Source organism: Lipophrys pholis (assembly GCF_963383615.2).
Source record: "Lipophrys pholis genome assembly, chromosome: 4".
Lineage (NCBI taxonomy): Eukaryota > Metazoa > Chordata > Actinopteri > Blenniiformes > Blenniidae > Lipophrys > Lipophrys pholis.
In genome coordinates, this window is record NC_137637.1 from 30,747,871 (window position 1) to 30,764,911 (window position 17,041).

The 17,041-nt window shown below is 42.8% G+C and overlaps 2 protein-coding genes across 3 annotated transcripts; one reads left to right on the forward strand and one right to left on the reverse strand.

Annotated features, from left to right (window-relative positions):
* Nucleotides 1–716: 716 nt before the first annotated feature.
* On the reverse strand, nucleotides 717–8,832 carry nfs1 (NFS1 cysteine desulfurase). The gene is made up of 13 exons (XM_080461239.1): nucleotides 8,456–8,832; nucleotides 7,390–7,466; nucleotides 7,164–7,280; nucleotides 6,276–6,359; nucleotides 5,913–6,065; nucleotides 5,723–5,816; nucleotides 5,445–5,579; nucleotides 4,897–5,054; nucleotides 4,694–4,799; nucleotides 4,301–4,382; nucleotides 4,124–4,207; nucleotides 3,428–3,517; nucleotides 717–2,494 (listed from the first exon to the last, which is right to left on the reverse strand). Exons 1-13 carry the CDS (start codon nucleotides 8,559–8,561, stop codon nucleotides 2,431–2,433), a joined length of 1,350 nt encoding a protein of 449 aa, XP_080317365.1. The 5' UTR covers nucleotides 8,562–8,832; the 3' UTR covers nucleotides 717–2,430.
* Nucleotides 8,833–11,029: 2,197 nt separating this feature from the next.
* On the forward strand, nucleotides 11,030–16,975 carry cUnh6orf89 (chromosome Un C6orf89 homolog). 2 transcript variants are annotated; one of them, XM_080460785.1, is made up of 8 exons: nucleotides 11,030–11,189; nucleotides 12,872–13,136; nucleotides 13,367–13,532; nucleotides 13,772–13,941; nucleotides 14,059–14,210; nucleotides 14,414–14,549; nucleotides 14,654–14,777; nucleotides 15,267–16,975. In XM_080460785.1, the coding sequence occupies exons 2-8, from the start codon at nucleotides 12,948–12,950 to the stop codon at nucleotides 15,347–15,349; spliced, it is 1,020 nt and encodes a 339-aa protein (XP_080316911.1). In that variant the 5' UTR covers nucleotides 11,030–11,189; nucleotides 12,872–12,947; the 3' UTR covers nucleotides 15,350–16,975. The 2 variants fall into 2 exon arrangements, with proteins under 2 accessions (XP_080316911.1, XP_080316912.1); XM_080460786.1 differs by having other exon boundaries at nucleotides 11,040–11,189; nucleotides 13,793–13,941.
* Nucleotides 16,976–17,041: the final 66 nt, after the last annotated feature.

Sequence of the window (17,041 nt, forward strand, 5' to 3'; positions counted from 1 at the left end):
TGCCTCGTCATCAAACATTCACTCCTACCCAATCAGGAAGCTAAAGTACTTCTAATTACCACTTTGTGGTACCGCCAAACATCAACTTTTCATCAAATATTGTGATTCCAAACTCTGGAACTCTGAGGACAAATCATTAAAAATGCTTCCCTATTTGGCAATTTCTCTTAGGCAAAATTATTTGTTAATTTCCTGTCCAAATATTTACCACAATGATTCTGAATAGATATGTTGTGTAGTTTAGGCAATTGTTTTTGTTAACTCTTTTGTTTTCTCTGCTTGATGTTCCTTCTTCCATTGTTATTTTCATATTCATTACAGTAATATCTATTTTCCCTCTTGTGAATAACCAGCAAAGAACCTATAATAGATTAAAACTGTAGTTTAGTAAAGTGTTGCGACATGAGAACTGCCTGAAGTTGAAAAAACAAATGTACACACCTTGTGCAAAAGTATTGGAAGTATTAAGGTATTATAGTGATGCCGGTTCTACTATCCTCCATCGATGCCGTTTTGAAAAGTTCATAAAACACCAAACATGCATTTCAGCATGAAAACTACTGTTTGGGAGCCACGAGATGACAAATTGTTAACATGTCCTGTGTCAGTCAGAAATGCTTTGTTAGACATTGTATACTGCAGGGTTGCTGTATACTAACTACAAATGTCAAGTTTAACTTCCCATTAGAAGAAACTCAAGTAAAATTACAACAAAAGTAGATTGCATATTTCATGAAGCAGCGACTTTATTGAACACTCAATCAATGGGTAACAGCAGAAGACAATGGAAGCTGGAGATTAAATGGTGAACATGCATAAGATGGTCAGAGGTTCAGTCTACGTCAATGCAAGCCTTTTCCAAATCTACTGACATTCTGTGGAGATTCACATTTAATAACTCTGTAAATCGTGCTCAGACCTTTGAGGTCGTCAAACACATCTTCAACACTCCGAGATGTTTGTGACCAAAGGACTGAACTATGGCTTTTATATTAGTTTCACAGTGACTGTATTCGAACACTGATCACACCGCTGCTGCTCACATTGTTTAATAATTCACCAAGAACTGATGTGATGTTCACATGCTGTTAGGAAGATAACGTGAGAACTGAGATGGAGGACAAGACAGACTTTTAACAAATATCAGGGGAATTTTTATGACGCTGTAAATTCAGAAATGTTGCTGTTGGTTTTAGTCTCTAACCTCCTGAAACAGCACCGGCCTTTGTTTTTTTTACCACCAACTAAAAATAATGATACCACATCTTTTTGACTTTGACGTTGTCTATCAGTTTCTGAAAACTTTACCTTTTAAATTTCTTGATTGTTGTTTACTTTCTGAACTGTGGCACATATGTTTTGTTTTCCAGGAGCTCCACAATCTTATCATTGATTCTGCTGGCGTCTTATCAGGAAATTTCAGAATATGTCAGTAACAATATTATTTATAATTAGTAATGATAATAATAACCAACGGTCCACTTAAAAAAGAAACCCATGAACCCCAACACATGAATGACATTTATAGTGTCAAATGAGTGACACATACTGCAATCTGACTCGGCAAGTATAAATAAGAAGTTTTCACATCTTTTATTCCAGATGAGTAAATATGCCTGGTATATTGCACCGTGATTACTTCGTATGTGACTGGTTTTAATTAGGAACTCCTGCTTTGCGTGAAGACTCAGAGATGAACTAAAGAGTTTAATGAACCCGCTGTTATAAAGCCCCACGACACCAGTTACCAGGATGTCTGGCGTACAGAAAGCAAATGGCCCATAAAGACAAACAGATATTGCCGTTACACTGTGTGAATTCCAGGTTGCTTACAGGATTCTCGGTTTAAGTAAGATCACAGAAAAGTTGTCTTTTTCTGATGTTCTCTGGATGCAGGGTGAATCATAACATGTTTACAAAATTCACACGGACCGATTTCTTGTTTTTCAGGATGTATGTGCGTATGTAACGTGTAGCAGCAGCTGGTGTAATCTGGCTCTTTAAATCCTCGTAGCCTGTCATGAATATTATGTCAGGCAGTTTATGTTCGTCTCCAAATTGACCGTCAGTGGTTCACCACCGTTTACTAAAATCACTCCTCAACAAAAACAAAATATAAAAAAAAATCCCACAGGGGGCATCGCAACCTCTGACGACTCCTTGGTAAATATACAGAAGCTGACTGATGCACAATGAGCAGGGATGGTGGTGTGTTCCTCCAACTCCCCAAGGGAAACGTCTCCAGGTCAAAGTAACCGGAGGAGCTTCTACAAAGACGTACAGCTAAAGACGGACTTCAAGTCAGACAGGAAGTTTGTGCGTGTTTGTGTACGGGAATAAAAAGCAGGTCCGATCCTAGGTTTCCTTTTGGAACTGCCGCCGCCGCCGTCGTCATTTACAGGCTGGAAGCTGAGAAGTGGTGGAGGAAGTCTAGTGCTGCGTCCACTTGATGCTCTTCAGATCGATGCCCTCCTGAACCATCTCCCACAGAGGACTGAGAGCGAGAGAGAGATTACAGGTCAATATGCACAACATGGCCAACATAATTATAAAACAAAATCAAATTTTGGCAAGCTGTGTGTGTTTGGCGTCCATTTGCAATCAAAGTCTGTGTGCTAGTGATTATAAATGGAGTGGAAATGTGCTACCGATCCACCTTCTAATGCCCATAACAAATACTAGAGCCACATTTACACGTACCCGGGTTTTTACAAAAACGGATATTTCCCCTTCTATGTTGAGGAAAAAAATCTTGATTTACATGGACCTACATATACACCTGGTTCAGAGCTGCCATGAGCCTGCCAAACCTGTAGGGGGCAGTGTAATGACAAGCATGAAGCCATGATAGCCAATCAGAATCCTGGAAAAAAAACACGATGTCATGAAAGAATTTTCAGGAATCATCGTTTGTGGTGAGTCGTAGCTGCGTTTATGTGTAAAAGCACTTCCCAAACGCAGAGAAATAAGTTTTTTTTTAAATACCCGGGTAACGTGTAAACCTGGCCTAAGACTTGTTTGGTTATTGAGCGACAACAATGAAGCTACAAACAAAAAGAATAAGGTCTGCCCGGTGGTGTATTAGTTCAGATTCTTATCCTAAAAGCAAAACGTTCACAGTTCAACTCTACTTGAGGTGTTTCAGTGTTTCCTTGTTCTTCCTGGGCGCTCATGGGATTCCTCCAGGTACTCACACAGCTGAACAACATACATTTGAGTAGAACTGATGTCTCTAAAGTATTTCTGTAACTTTACCTTTGTTTGCCCTGTGACGGACAGTCAACTTGTAAAGAGTGACCGGAGCAGAGATCGACATAAAGGTCGCCTCCAAAATAATTTAGCTTTTTTAATTTTTTTCTTAAAAGGTCTTTCTGACCTCCGCCTCAGCGCGTTATTTTGTTCAAAGATCTCGAAGAAGTGGGCTCACCTCATCTCTCGGAGTCTGCGGACCTGATGGATGCATTTCTCTGCTGTGTAGTCGACTTCTTCCTCTGTGGTGAATCTGCCAATACCAAACCTTACAGCGACACAAACAGAGAAACGGCGTCAGCTAAAAGTCCCAACGTGAGAAAATGTAAGACACGTAACTAACTAACTAACTAACTAACTAACTGTGAGAATCATTGGTAGAAATATAAGAATTCATGAATAAATATTTCATCAATACATTGGTGATGTTCTTCCGTATGTGCCGAGGAGAGAAAAACGCTTTGATGTGCACGGTATAAAAAATCTGAATAACATGAGACGATAAGCTGAGACTTCCTTTTAATTCCGATTAAGAGTGGGGACTATCAGCAGGAGCATCACCAAGCTACATTAAAAGGACTGAATATACTTGAAAGGCTAAACCTAATTCCAATCAATTAAATATTTCTACGGAAGAGATTATTGGCTGAACTATAAACCAGAATCTGGATTAAAAACAGTTAAGATAAGATAAGATATCCCTTTATTTATCTCGCATGTGGAGAAATTTGCAGTGGTACAGCAGGATAGTACAGAGAAAGAAGCACACATAGCAGGAACTAAAAAAAAGCAGATAAAAATACAATATAATAGAAAAATATGCACATGGTGCCTATAAGTGTGGACATGTACAGAATATGGGGTAGGTTTGTACCTGATGGAAGAGTGAGCCAGGTCCTCGTCTGCTCCGATGGCTCGGAGCACATAGGACGGCTCCAGAGATGCCGACGTGCACGCACTGCGCACACACACACAAATATTAATTCATCTTTAAAAGTGACCAAAAAAAGCACTAATTTCGGTTCATACATGTGAAACGTTTGCTACCGACCTGCCAGACGACAGAGCGACGTCTTTCAGTGCCATCAGCAGACTCTCTCCCTCCACGTAGGCGAAGGAAAGGTTGATGCAGCCTGAAAACAAACAAAATGATTTACTGATCAACACAAACAGTCAACTTCTCAGAAGGTGGGGTACTTTTCAACTCGTCATCCCAACTCATAACCGTATACACTTTAATCAATGTACCAGTAGTAGTACAGACACCCAGTACTCTTTGTACCTCAGGTGCACAAGTATCTACGTAGATATTTTCCATGAGGAACACTCGCAGGTTTAGAACAACACATGTGAGGATACTACAAAGCTCCCGACCGCAGCTTCAACTATCAGAGCTGAGAACGACGTCCTCGCTCACTTAATGCCGTCGTTAATCAATATTCACCAGGGTAGCGTTGTTCTGGATCTCCGTTCATGATGACGTCGGGAATCGCCGAGACGATCTTCTGAACCAGTCGATTGGCGAGCATGGACACTCTCTGGTGGTCATACTGCAAACACACACACACACACACACACACACACAGTAAGTAGCGGGACACCTGGAGGATTTGTTGCTTGGTGGTTCTCCGTGTGTTTCTGTTGAACCTCCAGCTCCTGCTGCGCGATGTGGCAGGCGGCTCCCAGTCCGACGGCCAGCGGCGTTGGGACGGTGCCGGAGCGCAGCCCCCTTTCCTGCCCGCCTCCGTTCTGCAGCGGCTCCAAACGCACACGTGGCCGGCGACGCACATACAGGGCGCCCACACCTGCGCGCACACACACACACACACACACACACACACACACACACACACACACACACACACACACACACACACACACACACACACACACACACACACACACACACACACACACACACACACACACACACACACACACACACACACACACACACACACACACACACACACACACACACACACACACACACACACACAAGATAAACCGTTACAGTCTAAACTTAACAGGAAGCAGAACTTTGTTCTGTTTCATCGATGCACGACACAAGATTTTCCTTCACGTTCTCTAGACTTTCTTTGTTTTTCCTATCGTCAATCCTCTTTTACCTTTGTATTTATTTTTCCCCATGTTGTAATAATAAATTAGTGTTGTTGTAAAGCGCTAAAACTAACCTTTGGGTCCGTAGATCTTGTGACCGCTGATGGACATCAGATCAATCTTCCAGTCGGCGACGTTGACGGGAATCTTCCCGACAGCCTGAGCAGCATCAGTGTGAAGGAAGACTCCCTTGGAGCGACATATCTGACCTGCAAACACAAAGTTAAACAACAAAAAACACAATGACGGTCAATTGCTTTGGTCCATGTGACACTTTGATCTGATTTATTCTGTGTCACTAACAATGTTGGTGTGGATTGACGTTCCTCACTAAGCCTGATGTTTTACTTACCAATATCTTTGATGGGCTGCTGCACTCCGATCTCATTGTTGATGGTCATTACCGACACCAGAGCGGTGTCGGGACGTATGGACGCCTCCAACAGCTGGACAGACGCACAGAACATTTAAAAAAATAAATATATATATATATATACAGTCACCTCTGTGTGTGCGTGAAGCATGTCAGTGCTGGCGGGTACCTCCAGGTCCAGCAGTCCGTTCTGTTGGACCGGCAGGTAGGTAATACTGAAGCCTTCAGACTCCAGAATTCGGCAGGAGTCCAGGACACACTTGTGTTCGGTCTGCGTGGTGATCACGTGACGCTTTTTGGCCTGGTAGAACCTGGCCACTCCCTGCGGGAGAGGGAACAAGACCGCAGCACCGCGTTAAGACATCAGTGGTTTCAGGTCTTTTCTTAAAACGGTTGTTTGTGCGGTCGGATTTCTTTCTGCGCACGTCGTCGTCAACATTTAAGGAATTGTAAAATAAATAAATAAATAAAAATTGCTCAATGGGGACAGGAAGGTGCGTTTGTGCGACGAAGAGGAGGAGCGGAGGGTTACCTTGATGGCCATGTTGTTGGACTCGGTGGCGCCGCTTGTGAAAATGATTTCTCTGGGATCGGCACCGATGAGATCAGCAACCTGCTGCTCGGGGGGAGAAACAACAACTCAGTAACTGTGTTCGTATTCGTCTCTCAGCAGAGACAAAAACCCCAGCTTGTCACTACAGGTGACGAGTCTTTGTTATTCAGGCTCAAAATCTTTTTTTTATTTTAAATCTCTTCTAAAAAGACAATTTGATCATTATGGCTTTAATTTATTGGTTCCTAATATTTTAGATTTATTTTTTATTTTTTTTACTGAAAAATACTATAACCATGGTTTTTAAAAGTGCTGTTTAATATCACCATTATTGGGATTTTTTTATTTAATTTTTTATTATGTTACACACTGAAGTGGCACAATAAATGTAATAATTTTAACTGTTTGATTTAAGTGATTCATATTAGAGAGAACTCATCCAAAACAACCACATCCAGATGAAAAAAAATCTAAATTTTTGTTCTTTACGTGAAAAACGTGATGCTCTGCATCTTAAGCTTCACAAGTTCAAATACAGACAATCTGCACATACAGTACTTAAACTACACATCAAATCAGTTCCAGGATTTGCATTAAATCAGAAAAGGTTCCATTCAACTTAGTGTTAACATTGAAAAACTTATGTTTAGTTTAACTTTTTGTTAAATGAATGTGCCCAATGACTGGAAAATGACCGCTGCATCAGTTTGAGATGAACAACACGACCTGCCAATATACACTGGACCCGAAACAGTTTTCATATCCTCTCTCGGCAAATACGTCATTAGTATTTTTGTTCAGACTGAGATGATGCAACAGGGGACCAGAGTACACGTTGGATAAAAGAAATTGATTTTCTCTCTCTACCTTCCTGGCGGTCTCCATGGCGCTCTCGCTCTCCCAGCCGTAGGCGTGCGTCCTGGAGTGAGGGTTACCGTAATAATTCACCTGGTATGGCAACATGGCATCCAGCACCCGGGGGTCCTAAACACACACACACATTAAACTTTAAACGAGTTTTGACTGTAAATCTCGCTCCGGCTGTGACATCAGCGGAGACAGTAACCATGACAACACAGGGGGTAAATGGTACCATGGGTGTGGTCGCCTGGAAGTCCATGTAGAGGGGGCGGAGCTCGTCTTTCTCCAGTTCATGCTTCATGATCAACTCTGCGGGACAAACAACATTACCTCAGGATCAAAACATTTTTTGGGGGGTTATTCAAACCGCACGTAATTTAACTTCACAGCTTTATCAACTATATTTGTGAAATCTCCAAGCACCACAAATGTGCAAATGTTTAATGATTAACTGAGAAAAGTAAACATCCCTTTTCTCCGCAAGACCTGGCGGAGCCCAGCGAACAATACCAGTCATTCTGCTGGGTTTCCTCAGAGCTTCATCACATCCAGGAATTAAACGTGGGGTGACAGAAGGGTCACCTGACGGAGTCTCATTCATAACAACCGAGTCTATTCAGCCAAGTAGGCTTATTTATTCTAGTTATGAATAAATACTGGAGACTGCATTTCCACAGCACATATTTCTATTTGTTTACTACTGAAAAAGCCAACATTCCCATCAATCTTCTTTATTGCCATTTCCTTTTTAGGGTTGTATTTTTAACAGGCATGCCAAAAGACTGAGATAATGTACTGTGAATGCTTAGGGAAAGAAATACAACTAATCTAATCTTGAATTAGACAGTTTACAATTTTGTTTCGCTCTAAAAACTATAACATGATAGTAATATAACAGATTTCCAGCTTCTTTCATACCACAGACTGCTTGTTTTATATTTTTATATGCTTATATTGATAAGCCATACATTTATTTCTCTTTTAAACGTCTTGTTTCCTAACAACAGTCTTATTTCATTTCAACATTAGTTTTTTTTGTTCCACATTTCTGACGATAAACTTTGTTTAATTGTCGGATTTGTTAAGGATTGATTTTCTGTCGATTTTCTTATTGCAGTTGGCTTATTTAGGAGGGTTATCAATGGATATTGATTGTTTTCCCGATCAATCACGTGCGTCATTATTAAACACATTTCCACTGCGTGTTATAAAGTTTCCAGATTAAACTGCGTCACTTTGGGATTAGCTCCGTGCTGCCAGCCGCTGTGCGGACCTGTCGGCTCCGGTCTAACGGTTACCTTTACGTGAAGCGCTGGCGGCTGTCCGCTCACAGCCCAGCCGGACAGGGAGCCACGAGGCCGGCCTGAGCAGCCGTGAGGAGACGGTCCTGCCCGGGGAGAGCATCTGGTCGGCGGATGGGCTTCAGCTGGAGAACCGCTGACTTCCGTCAACAACAGCAACTCGTTGAGCGCAAACAAACGAGCAAGGTGAGCCGACACGGAGCAGCTTCACCCGCAGGTTAAGGTAAACAAATATTGAGAAAAGTCGGAATTAGACCCAGAAGCTCGCGGTGAAGTGTGGTTTGATCCCCGCAGTGTTGCCGCCTGTCACTTTTATCCAACCTGAGGACGGTCAACGTCAAGTACCACTTCACAGGAACAAAAGCTTCCGGTGTGAACTTTCAAAATAAGGGTTCCCCGCTTCAACGACAACCAAAATATTTATATTAGTTAATTTAAATAAATATTCATTGAATTTGTGAATATAATTAAATGAAATGTGTTTCCACGTTGAGACACGGCTAGCAATACTTTATCAAGAACCCCAAAATGTATCAAAGGAGATCTGGTCTGTTGCCAGGGAGACGCTGAGATCAAATGAGAGGCAGGCACACAAAATTCTTGTAAATACTGTTTTTCCTGTCAATTATATGGAATATGACTTAATTGTTATTTTGCCATATTTTTTTTTATTCATCATATGTTTTATCTGTGTAAAGCAACACTGTAAAGAGTCTCCCTCTGAGATCAATAAAGTATTTCTATTCCATCTATTCTATTTGGTTGTCTGTTTTGTCTTTATTTTGTTTATTACATGAGGAATTAAAGTATTGGGAACGTGGTTACCCCGGCTAGTTCAGTTGGTAGAGCATGAGACTTGCAATCTCAAGGTGGTGGGTTCATGTCCCACGCCTGGCGCCTCCTTCCCGTGGGCTCACCACCCACAGGGAAGGTTCTTAATTGGTGCAATGTGATCAGGGTGACAGTGCTCAGACTGCCGACCCCGGGAGAAAATGGATTGATGGATGGTCCGTGGTTAAAGTTTTATGTTCCAGACATAGTCCCCCAGCAGTGCTTCCTGTTGTAACTTTGCGCAGCTTGACTCGCTGTGGGTCTTCGTGTGTGCAGTGTCGACGCTGTTTCACTGTTGCACAAGAGGCGGAAGCAGGGAGGCGGGATTTCTCCTGAGCGTTCTGGCTTCTGATTGGTCAATTCACGTTGTTTTGGTCCAATGTGGGGCGGGGCCTAAACCTATCTTCGCTCTCTGATTGGCCGGATAGAGGTTTACAAAACAGTATTTTCGGTCAAGTTCATCTCCACGTTTCTCCGCCCATGTTACATATGTTAGACATTTGTTACACTAAGTACCCCCCTCCCCCCCAGATAGATAGATAGATAGATAGATAGATAGATAGATAGATAGATAGATAGATAGATAGATAGGATTTCTTTTTTAAATTCAGGAGAAATTGTGTCAACAATTATATCGTTTTATAAACAAACTTCTGGGAAACTTTGTCTCGATTTCTTTTATAACACCATAACTAAAAAGTAAACAACCGTGTGTTCAACAACACTGTTGGAGGAAGTGTGGACAATTCAAATGTTTTCTGGTTCTGTACAGAAAAAAAACTATCTTAGCACATGAAATTCCAAAGACCTTCCAGGTAATGAGAGAATACAGCCTATGAACGGTTTAGAAACTTGGATGACTGTATGTCAAGTGACACTGGTTAGATAAATCATAGAACTATTCATATGACATCATCGGTGCCACCAAGAAGGCTCAGCAGAGAGTGCACTTCCTGAGGGTCCTTGGGAAGAAAAGCCTGTCCACTGAACTGCTGCTGACTTTCAACCACACATCCATCCAGAGACTGCTGACATGCTGTATTACCGTTTGGTATGGGAGCAGCACTGAGGAGGACGCTACAGACGATGATCACAGCAGCACACAGGATTGTTGACTGCTGTCTTCCCTCCCTGATAGACATTTATACCTCCCGATGCCTCAGCAGACCACTTAACATCACCAAGGACAGCTCACACTCTGGTCTCCACCTGTTTGACCTCTTGTCCTCCGGCAGCCACTACAGGTGTATCAAAGAAAAGAAACAGACTCAGACACAGTTGCTTTGCCAGAGCCATAAGCGCCTTGAATTCACACATTCATTGATTCACACGCATTCTGCATAACACAAACAACACAAACCATACTGTGAAACAACTGTGAAGCTATTACAATATTGCACTCTTTTTTCTTTACACTTTGTTCATTTGAACTGCGAGAAGAGGAGCACTCCAGTTTCATTACACATTTTATAATGATGATAAAGGGTATTCTATTCTATTCTATTCTATTCTGTTTGATAGCAGTTCAAAAAGCTTCCAGACAACAATTTGATTGTGCGTTTTTCCTTAAAACTTGTGATTTCGTAGTGTATATGATTTAATTCCATGTCGAAAATCCATTTAAAAAAACTAAAGTAAAAAAACCGTCAAACTTCATCGAGAGAAAAACATTATGGAAGTTATGACACGGTGCAGTTCCAAGGATAACCAGCCAGTGGCGCTAATTACGTAATCTTCTATTTGACAACCCGAATTAAAACCGAAGAAGAAAAACTCCGTGCACAGCAGCTATGTTGATTAGCTTAGTTTGTTAGTCAGTTTGTAAAAAAACATAAACATATTTATTTAACGACGTGAGAGATGAGAGGGTTTATGTTGCGGTGGTGGATCTCACTGTGAGGTGAGGACTGCAGCTCGTTTCTGTTGAGTGTTTCCAGCCCGAAATCTGAATTAATACGAAGCTAACAGACGAGCTAACCTGTCAGTGGACGCGAGTGATTTTAATCCAAGAGAACTCTCCTCTCATCTGAAGCTCTCTATTTTGATCTGTATCACACAGGATCGTGTGAATAAGCTGTCTTTGCTGCACATTGGCTGATGATCGGATAAGCTGACGCCGTGTCGTCGTACTGTTTTGCGTTACGTGTTTGACAGGTTTAAGTTCGGGTTCCTGCTCCAGCTTTTATTTTCTCTGGGTGTTTGTCTCCAAGTGTTCTGGCAGATATGAGCGTAGCAGATGTGGCAGATCATTACTTTGACACGACGACCTGAGAATAACAGTATCGCTACCAAGGTCATAACAACAGAGCTGTGCTGTCACCGAGGCTGGTTTCCTGGTCCTGGATGAACTTCAGCCCTGCATGTTTATATCTTTGAATCTGGAGCGTTACACCAGAGAGACAGCTCAATCATAGATTGCCAGAATAATCCGCCACTGGATCCACCCAGGACTGGATAACAGAGCCCTGACAGATTGTGAGATGTATCCAACATCATTTGACTAAAAGGGGTCAACATAGTCATCAAAACCCTCTGGCATTTGTTTTAAAGAAGAAAATTCAAATGTTCATATTTTGCTCCGAAATATCTTCTCAGTTGTTTATTTTTGAAGTTACTATAAATAAAAGGTAATATGACATTTCTGTAGAACTGAAAGCCTTTGGAAACTTTAAAAAAAAGAAAATCTCTGGATGAGATCAAATTTGTACTTTATATCGTAATGAAAACGTTCACAATGCAGTGGTCACAAGAAACGTGTCACTTTCAGAAAAAGGGATGTTTTGTAATTGTTGTTGACTTAAAGTTGAAAAAAAAATAGCAAGAAAAAATATAAATAAAAACAATATTTATAAATGATAACGTTTTGAAAAAGCTATCAAACCCAATGATACTCCTGAGAAGTTAAGAAATCCTGTTTCCCACCAGGTGCAACAAACAAACAAATATATGAAAGACATGAGTAAAACTATTGAAAGCAAAATATGCAGAATGAAGTGGCCCACTGCCTAATTGTAAAGAAACTCCACGACAGCCACACATTTATTCATATATGATTTACTCATCTGTTAATCATGTGGGACGGTGGTTCAATCATTTTCTTTCCACAAGGAAATGTGTTTTTGTTTTTTTTCCAGCTAAATATTCCCTGATCATCATTGAAATAAGCAATATAAGTCATACTTCAAAAGTAGTGCATGAGCTGGTCCTTAAAATAACGTTGTAATGCATTAAATGTTAAAATTACATCTCTAGTTTTGCAGCAGTCCCTCTTTGCCACCATATAGTAACTCTAAAATGCCTTAATCTGGTTATTCATTTAATCCAGACCTCCTTCGGGGTGAAACAGCAGCTTGGCTTTAATAGTGGTTCACGAATACAAAGGAGTAATGAGAAATAATTTAGTTAATTTACATTTTTATTGCCTGACCTTTAGTACTGTAGAATATCTAAAGAATTATACATTTCTTTCCCTCTCAATGCTCAATGTGCAACGCTGCAGGATAAATGTCAAAATATCAAGAAACGCTGATAGAAGTTATGAAAACGTACCCGTCTTTATTAACACCTCGAATGACATCACAGGCGGCACCATGCTCCTGAAACCAGCTGAAGATCAACGCGTTTGACCAACAAGTGGCCGCGCCGCTCTGCCGTCGCCATGGGGACGACAATGAGCGAGCCGTGCATCTACGACAAACTGTCGGAGAGCATCGACATCCTCCGTCAGTCAGGATACCGCTATGGCATGTCCGAGAGGGAGATCGAGAGGTTCATCAAGCAGGTCCTGGAAACCAACGAGCCCAGGAGAGAGCCGCCACAGTTCCCCATCCTGAGAGCCACCATCAAGGTCAGACGCCTCAAATCTCTCGAAGATGCCGTCAATCCACCACTTAAGATCTTTGTAAAAACAGTGAATACATCCAGGAGAGGAGTTGGACAGGCCGGATGTGTGAACGTTTAATAATGTGATTTTATTGTTGTTACTTTGCTGTTGAAGGGAAACACTGTGTTGAATGTGTCCTGAGAGATGGAGCCGTCCTCAGTATTTGTCCTGCCTGTTTTTTGTTTTTTTTGCAGTTTGTGGTGGCCGTGGGTTTCCTGCTTGTGGTGGTGCTGGCCTTCACCTACCCTCAAAATGCCCCCCAGCTGGGACTGGTCAAGCTGGGCACCTACAACTGGTCGTCTCCTCTCAGCCACGTCCGTCTGCTCTCGCTGCCCATCGCCAAGAAGTACAACCTGCAAGGTCTGTGGCAGGACTGCAATGCTTCCAATGCAAACAAATGTTGAAAAAAAGGGTTGCTTATTCTGTAAAGGGCCACGCATCAGTTTTCTGTACGGCTTCATCCTGCTCAGATTAGTCACGCCACGATTTTAACAATCTCAAAAATTCTCCTATTTAAAATGTTGACTCTGTTTTTCGTTCTTTAATTCCATTCATCTGTCCACATTGTTGATGTTTGGTGTTTTGTGGCTGAACCACAGACTTTTTTTTTCCTGCTCCAGGTTTCCATGAGTGGTGGAGCGCCGGCTCTCTCAGGCAGAGTTTGGTGAACTGTTCAGGCTGTGCAGAGATCTCCTCGGTGCTGGAGGTCCCGGAGAGCCTCAGAGGGACCGTGACCCTGCGCCGGGGGCCACAGCTTGTCCTGCTGAAGGTCAGAGGTCAATCCGTCGCGTGTGATCCAAAGTCTCTAGGCTCGTCTTCGTTAAATCGTGATGTTGTCATTCAGTCGTACTGGATGAGGTGAAAGCCTTTCAGTGTTGCTCTGCAGGGCGGGGAGTCACTCAGCATCCAGCGGCAGCAGCTGGAGGAGCTCTACCTGGCTCACTCCGGCTCCATGTCCATCCTGCTCGAGGACGACGACGGACTGCAAAACCACAACCTGGGCCTGCCTCAGGGACCCGCCAACTTCACGCTGCTCTGGTGCGCACTTCCACTCTCTTTACTCCGATCTTAAGTCTCCTTTCAACCAGAAGTACCTTGGACCTTTAGTTACAGTTACTTCTCTTCAGAGAACTTCCCTTGTTTAGTTCCCTGTCCCAGGAGGAGTGTGCAAACAGGCTGATGAGGACGATGGGAGACGTGCAGCTTCATGATGATAATAATCCACTCGGTTGTCTTCATAGGAGGTTCAGCTATGGGACCAGGGAGAAAGTGTTACGGTGGCTCTTCCCGAAGGCTGAGCTCTGCCCCCTGCTGGACAGTGCTGGGACCATCCTGCAGCGCTGCCTCGTCATTCACAGCACAAACTCCCAGAGCAAGGTGAGCCCACAGGTCTGGACGCACCGCCACTGAAGACGGAAGGGAAAAGTGTTATTAGTGCTGAGCTACCGACTCAGGCTGTGTGAGTTCTGTCTTTGTTTCAGGGTGTTGGGGTCTTGGGCTGGCTGGTGGTGGGTGAGGGGCTCCCAACGGTTCGAGTGCTGCCGGTTCAACGCTGCCAGAAACACTGCAGCTCCTTCAACCTGTGGCTCACACCAGGAGACATGGGTAACTTCTGCTGCACCTCCACACCAACAGCAGATCAAGTACATCATTAAACTGTAACTGTAGGATTTTACTTGGAATATCCACACATGAGACTATAAATACTGTCTGCAACATAGGAAATCCAAATATTACAAAAATGTCCTGCTTACCACATGATGGTTATCAACAGTAGATAAAGAGAGATTGTCACATAATTCTCAAATATATTATTTCCCAAAATTGCATGAATCTAATCTACCATCAAACAAAACCTCTGATCTACACTGCAGAATACACATTTGCATCACTTATAATTAATATATATTTGTGTATAAATCACTTTGATTTCATACTTTCTACACAGACTTGAATTTGTGTGGCCATAAAACACTTAAGAACATTCTTCTTCTCTCCAAACATTTTAGTTGTGCATGTAGAAAAAGTTGATCATGAGCATCGTTGATTTGAGCTCTCAGGTGACTGTCCCCCTCTGACCTTTGACCTCTGCAGTGTACGCTGACCCTCGGTACTGGCAGATGGAGCTCTTCCCCGGCCGCGGCCAGAACATCATCTGCGACGGGTCGGCCTTCTAACGTTCCGACGGAGCGAGGCAGAGTCCAGGACTGGATGGGAAAAGGTGACAGACACATGGGCTCTGATCGAAGGCGACTCAAGTGCTCGACTGCCTTCCCGTGGCTCCGCCCACTGATGCCTTATAACGACGCCCTCCAGTCTGTCTTCCCCGGTGCCGCCTCCCGTCGGATCATCCTCCTGTCTCCCCCAGAGAACTGAAAAATTCTGCAAACATGACGTGACTTTGGAAAAAGACAGCGGGTGGATCAGTGTCTGAATCACTGCAGGTGTTCGAGATGGATCCGTGCCAGAGCTTTATGAAGACCTCCAGCAATTAAAAGTGTCATTCATGAAGTTTTGCTCCTTTAGACGGTTGTTTCAATGTTCCCCAGACCTTCATACATGTGCAACATGTTCAGTGGCCTAATCATGGGTCTGCTGCTGTGCTTGCTGAGGCCGTTTGCCCCGGTCAAAGGGGCAAAGCTAAAAAGACTGAGCACATTAGGATTTTTTTTTTTTTTTTTGTGCCAAAGTGAGACAGTTTGAATGAAAATCCATTAAAAGATCCCTTAAGTGTTTAACAGTACTGTGCAAAGGTTTCCTGAGAAGAGTATAATACAAAAATGAAGGCCTGAATTCTATCTGGTACAGTGTCGTGCAATGAAGAGAAGAAAGATGCACCAAGTTCCGTTTTGGCTTCGTGATGATCACCAATTCTTGTGAGTGTCTTCTCTCACTTCTCTTTGATGGGGTTTGGAGGCAGCTGGACTCTGCTTGACTACTACTTCCCTGTAATACACAATGTTTCAGGAAAGCAAACGAAAAGCACAACTGCTGAAAACAAGGACGCGGCGATTCTCTTACACACGGTATCATCGTCTCTCCCAGATTACAGTCTGAACGAGGGAACGCGTTTCTTTGCTGCTGCAGTTTGGAAAAAAACAAAAACAAGAAACAGTCCAGAAGAGTGGGATCGTGTACGCGTGATGCCGACTCCGCGTTACAAGGGATTATTGCTTTTAACGGAACCGTTTAATCTCGATCAGATGAGCAGGTTTCATGACGGGGTCTTTGTTTTTATCCTAAACTTTTTGCACATTACTTTATGTCTTCAGTCGGATTTCATTCCCGAGCTGCTCCTGCTAACATGCCTCAAATCGCCGCAATCGCAGCTCAGTTAAGTTTGTTCCAAGTCTTTCCTTTCCTTCACACACGGAGGCAAGGATCTCTGAAGTAAACCCGAGAGCACCAGTACCAAGACTCGTTCTCACTCGATCAACAAAGCTGCTTCTCGAATTTTAGCGTGGTTATTTATTGTTATGATTGTGTGTATGTTGAGGGATTAACTTTAAATGATCAGGTGTGTATATTTTTCCAGTGCAGACGGGGAAGGAAGAGCAGCGTAATCAGGGTTTTCGCGTCTTAATAGAGGGATGTTGGGTCAGGTTGCCAAAGTTAACGCTTGTCAAATCAGTTTCCGTGTATTAAAAGATAAAACTCCCTGATCTTGCCTTGGTGTCCCTATAATCCACAAATTTCACATCACAGCTGAGACGAGATCGGGGGGGGGGGGGGGGGGGGGGGGGCGTTGTATAGAAATGTAATAGTTTTATGGGAGAAATAAAACTCGACATGTATTTCAATGCCTCTGTGTGCAATTTCTTTTTAGTTGCAGGTTGTGGGGGGAGAAAATGGATTTTGGTTAAAGTCAA